This window comes from Anomaloglossus baeobatrachus, chromosome 10, assembly GCF_048569485.1.
Source record: "Anomaloglossus baeobatrachus isolate aAnoBae1 chromosome 10, aAnoBae1.hap1, whole genome shotgun sequence".
Lineage (NCBI taxonomy): Eukaryota > Metazoa > Chordata > Amphibia > Anura > Aromobatidae > Anomaloglossus > Anomaloglossus baeobatrachus.
In genome coordinates, this window is record NC_134362.1 from 3,203,195 (window position 1) to 3,216,858 (window position 13,664).

Here is a 13,664-nt window from a genome sequence, read left to right on the forward strand (position 1 = left end):
CCTGGAAGAGGATGAAGCTGCCTTTCATGCCCAGCCTCCACAGCACCAGAGGCAACAGCGAGCCGGCGGGAGATCGAGCCAGCACAAGATGGCGGCAGGAGGAGTGAAGAGGCTCCGGAGTGGCCGGACTGATTCTAGTCTTTCTGCTCAGTGTAGACTCCCTGTTATCTCATGGTTGTCTGGTGCTAGCAGGAGGGTTCAGGCCCGCTGTCCTAGCCGGTCACAACTTAGTCCCAACTACTAACACTGTCTCTCTGTGTGACGGATTCATTTCATTGCTGCCGTAGCTCCGCGGGGGCGGGGCCGGCGTTTCTCTGCTCTGCACACACTTAGATGATTGAAACAATTCTCATCTTCTCTGCTCTCCCGAAAATCAAACTCACAACCTCCATCTTTGCAGGCAGCAGCAAAAGCTAAGAGCCACAGCCATTGAATAACATGGAGGACTTTGTGCACTTGAAGCTGCATTGCGGCAGAGAACACAGAGGTTACACAGATACATAGCGATACACGTGCACTTCTATGTCCCTGGATTCTAGAGAGAACATAAAAGAAAACAATTTTTTCTTCTTATAAAACTGCTAAAAAACAATGAAAAACAAACAAATGTCATTTTTAAGGCACTTTAACCCCTTCAGCCCCCGGGCACTTTCCGTTTTTGCGTTTTTGTTTTTTGCTCCTTTTCTTCCAAGAGCTGTAACTTTTTTATTATTCCGTCAATCTTGCCATATGAGGGCTTGTTTTTTGCGGGACGAGTTGTACTTTTAAATGAAATCATAAGTTTTACCATATAGTGTACTGGAAAACGGCAAAAAAATTCCAAGTGCGGAAAAATTGCAAAAAAAGTGGGATCGTACAATAGTTTTTGGGATATTTTATTCACGGTGTTCACTATATGGTAAAACTGATGTCTGGGTGTGATGCCTCAGGTCGGTGCGAGTTTGTAGACACCAAACATGTATAGGTTTACTTGTATCTAAGGGGTTAAAAAAAATTCACAAGTTTGTCCAATAAAAGTGGCGCACGTTTTGCGCCATTTTCCGAAACACGTAGAGTTCTTATTTTTTGGGATCAATGGCTCAGTGATGGCTTATTTTTTGCGTCTCGAGCTGACGTTTATAATGGTACCATTTTTGCGCAGATGCTACGTTTTGATCGCCTGTTATTGCATTTTGCGCAAAACTTGCGGCGACCAAAAAACGTAATTTTGGCGTTTGGAATTTTTTTGCCACTACGCCGTTTACCAATCAGAATAATTGATTTTATATTTTGATAGATCGGGCATTTCTGAACGCGGCGATACCAAATATGTGTATATTTATTTATTTTTTAACCCTTTAATTTTCAATGGGGGGAAAGGGGGGTGATTTGAACTTTTAGGTTTTTTGTTTTTTTTTTTATTTTTTAAAACTTTTTTTTTTACTTTTTTTTTTTATTTTACTAGTCCCCCTAGGGGGCTATAGCAATCAGCAATCCGATCGCTGATCGCTATCTGCTGATCACAGCAATACCGCTGTAATCAGCAGATTCACTCACTTTGGTTTTCCCTCTGCTCTCGGCCGAGGGAAAATGAAAGTGAAAGATCATAGCAGCAGGCGTCATCACATGACCCTGTGCTACGATGGCAACCACCGATAGTCACGTGATAACACACGTGACTTCCGGTGGGGGCGGCGGTGAGTAACAAACATGGCCGCGCGCATTTAAATCTTGCTGCCAGACTTTGGCAGCAAGATTTAAGGGGTTAATGGCCGCGGGTGGAAGCGATTCCACCCGCGGCTAGCAGGCACACATGTCAGCTGTTGAAAACAGCTGATATGTGTGCCGATCCACGCCGCCTGCCCGCGGCAGGGGGCGGGGCTTAACGGGACACGATCTATGACGGATAGATCCGTCCAAGGTCGTGAAGGGGTTAAAAAAAAACCAAAAAACTTTACAAATCAGCAAAGAGATTTGGTGTCTCTAATCGCAACGACTGGCACAACACAGCGATCAGATGATTTACAGTGATCGGTGAATGGCGTAATCGCAACGACCGGCACAACACAGCGATCAGATGATTTACAGTGATCGGTGAATGGCGTAATCGCAACGACCGGCACAACACAGCGATCAGATGATTTACAGTGATTGGTGAATGGTGTAATCGCAACGACCGGCACAACACAGCGATCAGATGATTTACAGTGATCGGTGAATGATGTAGTCGCAACGACCAGCACAACACAGCGATCAGATGATTTACAGTGATCGGTGAATGGTGTAAATCGCAACGACCGGCACAACACAGCGATCAGATGATTTACAGTGATCGGTGAATGGTGTAATCGCAACGACCGGCACAACACAGCGATCAGATGATTTACAGTGATCGGTGAATGGTGTAAAGAAATCGCACAATAGAGAAAAACTATTAAACCCATTAAAAAAATGTAATGAAATGTAACACTGGGCGGTGTTCACATGGAGCGGAATTGCTGCGTTATTTTTCTTCTATGTTTCTGCAGGTGTTCGCACCACGTGGCATAATAACAATCTTCTCTGACTATTGCGGCTTTGCTGTGTTTTTTTTTTTTTTTTTGTATTTCTTCCTTATTTCACACGTTTTTGGTGCAGTAATGGATCCAGGTTTTTAATGTTTTGTTTTTGTTATACTACAGAAAAGCTTTGATCTTGTCATTAAAAATGAAACTGCCCTTCTGTTTATACATGCGTTTTCAGGCTCAGGTTTATAGAGAGAGAAAAGCATGAAATCGGCAGAGATCAGCACCCTCCTTGGAGGTCATGGAGCTGGGGTTCAGCAGCGTCCACATCGATGAGTCCGAGCTCGCTGTATATTGCCCCAGTACTATAGACATCGATGAATCCGTGCTCGCTGTATATTGCCCCAGTACTATAGACATCGATGAATCCGTGCTCGCTGTATATTGCCCCAGTACTATAGACACAGATGAGTCCCTGCTCGCTGTATATTGCCCCAGTACTATAGACATCGATGAGTCCGTGCTCGCTGTATATTGCCCCAGTACTATAGACATAGGTGAGTTCGTGCTCGCTGTATATTGCCCCAGTACTATAGACACAGATGAGTCCCTGCTCGCTGTATATTGCCCCAGTACTATAGACATCGATGAGTCCGTGCTCGCTGTATATTGCCCCAGTACTATAGACATAGGTGAGTTCGTGCTCGCTGTATATTGCCCCAGTACTATAGACACAGATGAGTCCCTGCTCGCTGTATATTGCCCCAGTACTATAGACATCGATGAGTCTGTGCTCGCTGTATATTGCCCCAGTACTATAGACATAGGTGAGTTCGTGCTCCCTGTATATTGCCCCAGTACTATAGACACAGATGAGTCTGTGATCGCTGTATATTGCCCCAGTACTATAGAGTCCGTGCTCGCTGTATATTAAATCTTATTGAAGCTTCAGGGTGAAATATTCCTCTCGTGTCTGTAGATTATAGGTCACCTCACAGGTGATTGCGCAGTCTCTGTCTGTCTCCTGCGCAGTGAAGGTGACTGTGGAGACGCTGCCAGATCCATCCGGCGTGTTCTTTACATCACTCTCAATAGGAAACATCCCCTTACTCCAGGAGAATACAGAATCCTCCGCGTCACATCCATCCACACAACATGTAAGAGTGACGGGATCTCCCACCCGGGGGTGCTCCGGCAGACACTGGATGCCACTGGTCTTCACTGTGGGGAAAGAAGAAAGTGGACAATTATTATGCTTTTATAAATATTTTTTATGCTTTTGCTTATAAACTGCTGTTTTGTTTCCATTCTATCCTAATACATATACTGTACAACCCTATATACAAAGTTGGCTGCTGTGTAAAACGGGCAGAAATCCAGAATGCGATGATCAGAGGCGGCGTCTCTTATCTCTACATTTTATCACACAGAACAGAGATCAGATGAGACGTTGGACATTTTTCCATTTCATCTAAATAAAAATACCACATTTATATACTAATGGCAGCAACATATCTAAGTAGTGACTGGGCCACATCCACCACTGTGCCTGGGCTGTGTCCACCACTGTGCCTGGGCCACATCCACCACTGTGCCTGGGCTGTGTCCACCACTGTGCCTGGACTACATCCACTGCTGTGCCTGGACTGTGTCCACCACTGTGCCTGGACTGTGTCCACCACTGTGCCTGGGTCATTCCCTCCCCACTGTGCCTGGACTGTGTCCACCACGGTGCCTGGGCCATTCCCTCCCACTGTGCCTGGGCTGTGTCCACCACTGTGCTTGGACTACATCCACCACTGTGCCTGGACTATGTCCACCACTGTGCCTGGGTCACTCCCTCCCACTGTGCCTGGACTGTGTCCACCACTGTGCCTGGGTCATTCCCTCCCACTGTGCCTGGACTGTGTCCACCATGGTGCCTGGGCCATTCCCTCCCACTGTGCCTGGGCTGTGTCCACCACTGTGCTTGGACTACATCCACCACTGTGCCTGGACTACATCCACCACTGTGCCTGGACTATGTCCACCACTGTGCCTGGGCCATTCCCTCCCACTGTGCCTGGACTGTGTCCACCACGGTGCCTGGGTCATTCCCTCCCCACTGTGCCTGGACTGTGTCCACCACTGTGCCTGGGCCATTCCCTCCCACTGTGCCTGGACTGTGTCCACCACGGTGCCTGGGTCATTCCCTCCCCACTGTGCCTGGACTGTGTCCACCACTGTGCCTGGACTGTGTCCAACACGGTGCCTGGGTCATTCCCTCCCCACTGTGCCTGGACTGTGTCCACCACTGTGCCTGGACTGTGTCCACCACGGTGGCTGGGTCATTCCCTCCCCACTGTGCCTGGACTGTGTCCACCACTGTGCCTGGGCCATTCCCTCCCCACTGTGCCTGGGCCGTGTCCACCACTGTGCCTGGGCCATTCCCTCCCCATTGTGCCTGGGCCGTGTCCACCACTGTGCCTGGGCCGTGTCCATCACTGTGCTATGGCCGTGTACATCATTTTGCCCATGTTGTCTTCCCTCATTGCTCACTGTCCATGTCCACCATTGTGCTGGGGCTATCTCCCCCATTATGCCCAAGCCATGTCCATCATTGTTCCCGGGTCATGTCCACCACTGTGCAGCTTCTCATCTTCTTCTTACCATAGTCTATAAACTTCAGGGAAGAGAGGAGACAATTGCTAGAGTTTTGAGAGAGAAACATTGCCCCATTCTTGTCTGTCGTTGCGTTCTCGCTGCTCCACATTTGAGGGTCGTATCTGGATTTTTCATTCTATAAATTACCAGATGTGTCCTATTTGTGAATGTTCTGGACTGTAGGCGGCAAGTTTGTCCCCAAACTCTTCTTCGGAGGATCCGTGCTGCTGCGATAAATGGTCCGCTCCTTGATACCAAGCTGGTTGGTTCCACTCCTTGATACCAAGCTGGATGGTTCCACTCCTTGATACCAAGCTGGATGGTTCCACTCCTTGATACCAAGCTGGATGGTTCCACTCCTTGATACCAAGCTGGATGGTCCCACTCCTTGATACCAAGCTGGATGGTCCCGCTCCTTGATACCAAGCTGGATGGTCCCGCTCCTTGATACCAAGCTGGATGGTCCCGCTCCTTGATACCAAGCTGGATGGTCCCGCTCCTTGATACCAAGCTGGATGGTCCCGCTCCTTGATACCAAGCTGGATGGTCCTGCTCCTTGATACCAAGCTGGATGGTCCGCTCCTTGATACCAAGCTGGATGGTCCCGCTCCTTGATACCAAGCTGGATGGTTCCACTCCTTGATACCAAGCTGGATGGTTCCACTCCTTGATACCAAGCTGGATGGTCCCGCTCCTTGATACCAAGCTGGATGGTCCCGCTCCTTGATACCAAGCTGGATGGTCCCGCTCCTTGATACCAAGCTGGATGGTCCTGCTCCTTGATACCAAGCTGGATGGTCCTGCTCCTTGATACAAAGCTGGATGGTCCCGCTCCTTGATACCAAGCTGGATGGTCCCGCTCCTTGATACCAAGCTGGATGGTCCCGCTCCTTGATACCAAGCTGGATGGTCCCACTCCTTGATAACAAGCTGGATGGTTCCACTCCTTGATAACAAGCTGGATGGTCCCGCTCCTTGATACCAAGCTGGATGGTCCGCTCCTTGATACCAAGCTGGATGGTCCGCTCCTTGATACCAAGCTGGATGGTCCTGCTCCTTGATAACAAGCTGGATGGTCCTGCTCCTTGATAACAAGCTGGATGGTTCCACTCCTTGATAACAAGCTGGATGGTCCTTTAACTGTGACCCTGCCTCCTGTGATCCTGCTGAACTGCCACCATGCCCCCCGCCGGTTAGCTATATCTGAATTATAAGATGGACCCCCTTTTTTAACATCAAAAATGATTTTTTTTTCCTTATTTACTTTCTCTAAATTTGGTGTGTCTTCTAATCTGATGCATTGTATAATCTGAAAAATAAGGTATATGATATAGTCACTACTACACGTGAGTTTTAGTTTGATTTTTACATTTCTCCTGTACTATTGGACCTAACTGAATCTGCTCGGTGGTCTATGATCCCACAAGGCTCCCTTCTTAGCATTGCATCATGTCCCCTGCACATTTAGCTATGTAGCAGGTGGCTCCCTGAGGTTGGTTCCACTCTTCCGAAGACTAGTGATTTTTTTTCCCATGATTCAGCCATTTGCTGGGTGCAATGATATTTTTTATGGTTCGTCCCTCCGGTGTGTGACTCCCGGCACAGAGTGCAGAAATTTGTTTAACATGGGAGCTTTTCAGTATATGCCAATATGCTCCTAATCCAGCGATCTACACAAGGACCTGGTGACCCCTGGACCCCCATTATATCCAGACTCTGCTCCTTATCCAGCCTCTTATTTCATTATATAGATGTTTCTTCAGGATCTGGTAAAGCAGTTACCATATTATTTACGTGATTCGACACAAGTGATCGATGAATTGAAATATAGAGTGAATAGTGGCCACAATTCCCTGTGAGCAGCCGCCCATCTCCGGGATCATCACAAGCACATGACATGCTATATACACTGGAGGGTGCGTTTGATGCCATCTAGTTTTCAGAGCTCTTGGTACTGTACTCGGATCAGTGCCGCGCTCGCTCCATCGCTTTCCTTACAGGAAAAATCCTTAATCGGAGACCTCCGACTATCTGTGCTTCTGTGAGACTCTGCCTCTCTCCCAGGCTCCTCCACACAGTCATGTGACTAAAGGCTGCTTTACATGGTACGACCGATTGTGCAATTTCACAAATCGATCATACCCGCCCCCGTCCTTTTTGCGTCACGGGCAAATTGCTGCCCGTGTCGCACAAAGTCAGTAACCCCCGTCACACATACTTACCTCTCGTGCGACCTCGCTGTGGGCGGCGAACGTCCACTTCCTGGAGTGGGAGGGACGTTTGGCGTCACAGCGACGTCACACGGCCACCGGCCAATAGAAGCGGAGGGGCGGAGATGAGCGGGACGTAAACATCCCGCCCACCTCCTTCCTTCACATAGCCGGCGGCGGCCGCGTGACGCAGGTAAGCTGCTGTTCATCGTTCCCGGGGTGTCACACTGAGCGACGTGTGCTACCCTGGAAACGATGAACAACTAAATTAAACGATATTATGGAACCTAACGAGCAGTACACGACTCACGATTTGTGAGCGATACTGCGTCGCTAGGAGGCGTCACACAGGCCGGCATCGCCAGCGATGCCGGATGTGCGTCACAAAAACCGTGACCCCGACGATCTATCGCACGATACATTGTCTGGTGTAAAGCAGCCTTTAGGCTAAGTTCACACTTCTGTTGCTTTGCATCAGTCACATGTGTCGCTTGATGCATGTGACTGATGCGCTGTACAACGGATGACAAAGAACAGAATTCTTTGTCGGATTCCGTTGTGTGCGGGGGGGCGGAGTTCGGGGTGGGTGGAGCCGAGCGGGGCCGTGGCATTGAGTACGTCAGTGCCATGGGGACTGCAGGACAGGTGAGTGTGAGTGTGTGTGTGTATACATGCTGTGTGCGGAGGGCGGAGCACGAGGGGGCGGAGTTCGGGGTGGGTGGAGCCGAGCGGTGCCGTGGCACTGAGGACGTCAGTGCCGTGGGGACTACAGGACAAGTGTGTGTGTGTGTGTGTATACATGCTGAGAGCGGGAGGGGGCGGAGCCGAGCGGTGAAGTGTCTGGCTCCGTGCACAGCCAGGGTAAATATCGGGTAAAAGCAAAGTACTTTTTGCTTGGTTACCCGATATTTATCTTGGTTACCAGCATACACCGCTCAGCGCTGGCTCCCTGCACCCGTAACCAGTGTAAATACTGGGTAACTAACCAAAGCGCGTTGCTTAGTAACCCGATGTTTATCCTGGTTACCTGTGCGGGGAGCAAGAGAGCGCATGTGCAGCGAAATCCAACGGATTCCACTGCACAAAAAACCGTTACATGCTGCGTTGCTCCCGCCCGGCGGTCAGTCAAAAAACGACTGACCGCGACGCAGCGGATGCAACGCAGCATCATCAGTCACAATCCGTCGCCAATAGAAGTCTATGGGGAAAAACTGGAATCCTGCAAAATATTTTGCAGGATACCGTAATTCCTCAAGGCGACGGATTGTGACTGATAGAAAACAACGGAAGTGTGAACTTAGCCTTAGCTATACATTAACCCTCCGGCTGCTTTTCATTAGTGTCACTTTTCCAGCCTTCTGCTGGTCCTGACACAACGGTTCTAAGAGAAGTCGCTGCCGTCAACTTCACAATGAGCTCATGTTTTCTAATGAAATGTCCAACGTTTAACCCCCGATCTGCTGTCTGTGATAGAGATTGTCAGATCAGCGCATTCTGCACATTTTACACAGCGGCGGTAGTACGCAGTATAAACTTAAAATACATCCTCTCCATTGTTACTGCCCCCCGAAAAAGGAAAAATACAAAACGTCTCCAACCAATAATGGAGGAGCGCTGAGCCCGCAGGGTTGGTTTACATGTGATCAGGCCAAAAGGACATACAATCAGAGGACAGAAGCGGAGTGTGTGCTGGAGCCCGGCAGACCCCCGAGGGTGTGACGTCCGAGTGATACAGGCTGACATTGTAAGGTGGGAACCGGGAGACCCCCAGACTCTGCCAGTCCGTGCAGCAGCAGAAAGTCATGGGGGCACGTACCACGCTCGCATCACAGCAGCACATACACCGCTGACATCCACAGTGGTGTGGCATGTTTGGCTCGATCATTTGTGTCCGTGCACCGGAGGTCTCAGGGCTCCCGGCATTCGGTGTGGATGGTTACTAGAGAGCATACAATGGGCAGGACAATTGGCGGCTTGCCATATTAGTGCTGGGAACACTTCAATTCCTGAGGAAGAGTCAATACTGCATGATATGGAAGAACATTCACCCTGAAGACCAGAAAATCCCCGATAAGTATATTCCCATGGCACAAGCCCTTCATCATGTGAAAGCGGGGACAACCTGCACGTATGGCCGGCGTATGGGCCGCACATATGACCTGCACGTATGACCTGCGCGTATGGCTGGCGTATGGCCGCACGTATGACCTGCGCGTATGACCTGCGCGTATGGGCCGCACATATGACCTGCGCGTATGGCCGGCGTATGGGCCGCACATATGACCTGCACGTATGGCCGGCGTATGGGCCGCACATATGACCTGCACGTATGACCTGCGCGTATGGCTGGCGTATGGGCCGCACATATGACCTGCGCGTATGGCCGGCGTATGGGCCGCACATATGACCTGCACGTATGACCTGCGCGTATGGCTGGCGTATGGGCCGCACATATGACCTGCACGTATGACCTGCGCGTATGGCCGCACGTTTGACCTGCGCGTATGGCCGGCGTATGGCCGTGCGTGTGACCTGCGCGTATGGCCGGCGTATGGGCCGCACGTATGGCCGGCGTATGGGCCGCACGTATGGCCGGCGTGTGGCTGCAGGACTCACATTCACGGGAGATTTCTAAATCCCATCAACAATAAAGGAGGAACCCATCATGTGAATCTGGTGGGACTGGTGGCACCTATGTCATCGGTCACTTACCTGAGCGTGGAGGTCTGGTGGCAGGAGGAGGTCGCTCCCCAGAGCTCTTACCTAAGAGAGACCATGTGTGAGCAGCACAGGAGACATACAGTGGAGCACAGTCAGCACACAGTGTGCTCGTTATGTACCCTATGTGACAGCGGGGAGTCGGTACACCCTATGTGACAGCGGGGAGCCGGTACACCCTATGTGACAGCGGGGAGCCGGTACACCCTATGTGACAGCGGGGAGCCGGTACACCCCATGTGACAGCGGGGAGCCGGTACACCCCATGTGACAGCGGGGAGCCGGTACACCCCATGTGACAGCGGGGAGCCGGTACACCCCATGTGACAGCGGGGAGCCGGTACACCCCATGTGACAGCGGGGAGCCGGTACACCCCATGTGACAGCGGGGAGCCGGTACACCCCATGTGACAGCGGGGAGCCGGTACACCCTATGTGACAGCGGGGAGCCGGTACACCCTATGTGACAGCGGGGAGCCGGTACACCCTATGTGACAGCGGGGAGCCGGTACACCCTATGTGACAGCGGGGAGTCAATACACCCTATGTGACAGCGGGGAGTCAATACACCCTATGTGACAGCGGGGAGCCGGTACACCCTATGTGACAGCGGGGAGTCCATACACCCTATGTGACAGCGGGGAGTCGATTTACCCTATGTGACAGCGGGGAGGCGGTACACCCTATGTGACAGCGGGGAGGCGGTACACCCTATGTGACAGCGGGGAGGCGGTACACCCTATGTGACAGCGGGGAGGCGGTACACCCTATGTGACAGCGGGGAGGCGGTACACCCTATGTGACAGCGGGGAGCCGGTACACCCTATGTGACAGCGGGGAGCCGGTACACCCTATGTGACAGCGGGGAGCCGGTACACCCTATGTGACAGCGGGGAGCCGGTACACCCTATGTGACAGCGGGGAGCCGGTACACCCTATGTGACAGCGGGGAGCCGGTACACCCTATGTGACAGCGGGGAGCCGGTACACCCTATGTGACAGCGGGGAGCCGGTACACCCTATGTGACAGCGGGGAGCCGGTACACCCTATGTGACAGCGGGGAGCCGGTACACCCTATGTGACAGCGGGGAGCCGGTACACCCTATGTGACAGCGGGGAGCCGGTACACCCTATGTGACAGCGGGGAGCCGGTACACCCTATGTGACAGCGGGGAGCCGGTACACCCTATGTGACAGCGGGGAGCCGGTACACCCTATGTGACAGCGGGGAGCCGGTACACCCTATGTGACAGCGGGGAGCCGGTACACCCTATGTGACAGCGGGGAGCCGGTACACCCTATGTGACAGCGGGGAGCCGGTACACCCTATGTGACAGCGGGGAGCCGGTACACCCTATGTGACAGCGGGGAGCCGGTACACCCTATGTGACAGCGGGGAGCCGGTACACCCTATGTGACAGCGGGGAGCCGGTACACCCTATGTGACAGCGGGGAGCCGGTACACCCTATGTGACAGCGGGGAGCCGGTACACCCTATGTGACCGCGGGGAGCCGGTACACCCTATGTGACCGCGGGGAGCCGGTACACCCTATGTGACCGCGGGGAGCCGGTACACCCTATGTGACCGCGGGGAGCCGGTACACCCTATGTGACCGCGGGGAGCCGGTACACCCTATGTGACCGCGGGGAGCCGGTACACCCTATGTGACCGCGGGGAGCCGGTACACCCTATGTGACCGCGGGGAGCCGGTACACCCTATGTGACCGCGGGGAGCCGGTACACCCTATGTGACCGCGGGGAGCCGGTACACCCTATGTGACCGCGGGGAGCCGGTACACCCTATGTGACCGCGGGGAGCCGGTACACCCTATGTGACCGCGGGGAGCCGGTACACCCTATGTGACCGCGGGGAGCCGGTACACCCTATGTGACCGCGGGGAGCCGGTACACCCTATGTGACCGCGGGGAGCCGGTACACCCTATGTGACCGCGGGGAGCCGGTACACCCTATGTGACCGCGGGGAGCTGGTACCTGAGAGGTGCAGTCTGTACAGCTGCTCATGCACTTTCTTGGTGACAGAATGTGTGGCCTCACAGCGGATGGACGCCTGATGGTCACCGTCCTGCGGAGTGAACCTCAGGCTGCTGGAACATCTACATAGAGAGTCTGCTCCAACCTCTGGATCTCTGGTGGTCACAAAATCACTGGGAAATGGGTTGAAGTCTTTATACCATTTCACTCGAATTTCTGGTGTGAATCCGGATATCATCACTGTAAATGTGGCCTCTTTCCCTGCAACAAGTCTCTCCGGCCGCACAGTTATGTCCGAAAACGTTGGTGCTTTATCTGTAGGAGAAACCAAGAAAGAGCGAGATTACTGGGATGTGTGGGTACCGTGCAGCGCGGAGACCCCACCGGCTCCGCCCCCGCCCCCACCGGCTCCGTCTATTCCAGGTCCGTCCCCTCCAGGTCCGTCCCCCTGCGGCCCCGTCTCCCTGCGGCCCCGTTCCCCTGCGGCCCCGTCCTATACACCAGGTACTCTGATTGCACAAATCTCAATAGTGCAGCCATTTGCAGGCTGTAAGGTTTTCTTAGGAACATCAGTAATTGCGCCATTCCCGGCTTACTAACCGCTACCAATAAAATCAATTATGGAAGCCATCATGGTGCAAAAAGCTGATGTTCTCTAATGAGAGGAAGAGCAGAACCACATTATCGGGCTCTGCGCACCAAGAGGAAGAAATATTACTTTATAGAAAGTATATAACGGTACGCGTACATTTACACACCCCATAATGTAGTATTTGTGGGGTGTCCCATAGCAGTCAGCCACAATGGAAATACTCTCTGCTGAAAAGTATCTCACAGAACGGGCACAATGCTACGGGGTCAAAAGCCAACGTGAAGAAATGCTGAGGTTCGGGCAGAGACGCGCTGCCAGGATGAGGCCTCCGACACACCACCACCATCTTTATAACAGATATATTCATGACCTGACCCTCAGTGGTCAATCAGTGACGAGTAGCGAGAGCTTTGTCCATCTCAATAAGATGGTGGACACAATACCTGGATTTGATCTTGGTTACTGTGACCTCAGGAGACATTACAAGCGCTTGAATCCAACCTTCCAACACACGACTGTGTGAGCAGTCCATAGCCCTGTGCACCCCAAGGGCTCGCTGAAATGAACGCACACATCGAACGAGGGCTCGCTCACACATCGGACAAGGGCTCGCTCACACATCGGACAAGGGCTCGCTCACACATCGGACAAGGGCTCGCTCACACATCGGACAAGGGCTCCCTAACACATCGGACAAGGGCTCGCTTACACATCGTACAAGGGCTCGCTAACACATCGGACAAGGGCTCGCTAACACATCGGACAAGGGCTCGCTCACACATCGGACAAGGGCTCGCTCACACATCGGACAAGGGCTCACTCACACATCGGACAAGGGCTCACTCACACATCGGACAAGGGCTCACTCACACATCGGACAAGGGCTCACTCACACATCGGACAAGGGCTCACTCACACATCGGACAAGGGCTCACTCACACATCGGACAAGGGCTCACTCACACATCGGACAAGGGCTCACTCACACATCGGACAAGGGCTCGGTGACGTTTTATCGGATGG

The 13,664-nt window shown here is 52.5% G+C and overlaps 1 protein-coding gene across 2 annotated transcripts in view; it reads right to left on the bottom strand.

Annotated features, from left to right (window-relative positions):
• Positions 1-1,918: 1,918 nt before the first annotated feature.
• LOC142254521 (uncharacterized) overlaps positions 1,919-13,664 on the bottom strand; it is a 212,521-nt gene continuing 200,775 nt past the window's right edge. For both annotated transcript variants that reach the window (XM_075325621.1, XM_075325620.1), the window contains 3 exons: positions 12,051-12,365; positions 10,049-10,099; positions 1,919-3,704 (listed from right to left, as the gene is read on the bottom strand). In XM_075325621.1, the coding sequence (XP_075181736.1) occupies positions 3,421-3,704; positions 10,049-10,099; positions 12,051-12,365 (650 nt within the window). In that variant the 3' untranslated portion in view covers positions 1,919-3,420. The remainder of the gene's footprint in view (positions 3,705-10,048; positions 10,100-12,050; positions 12,366-13,664) is intronic.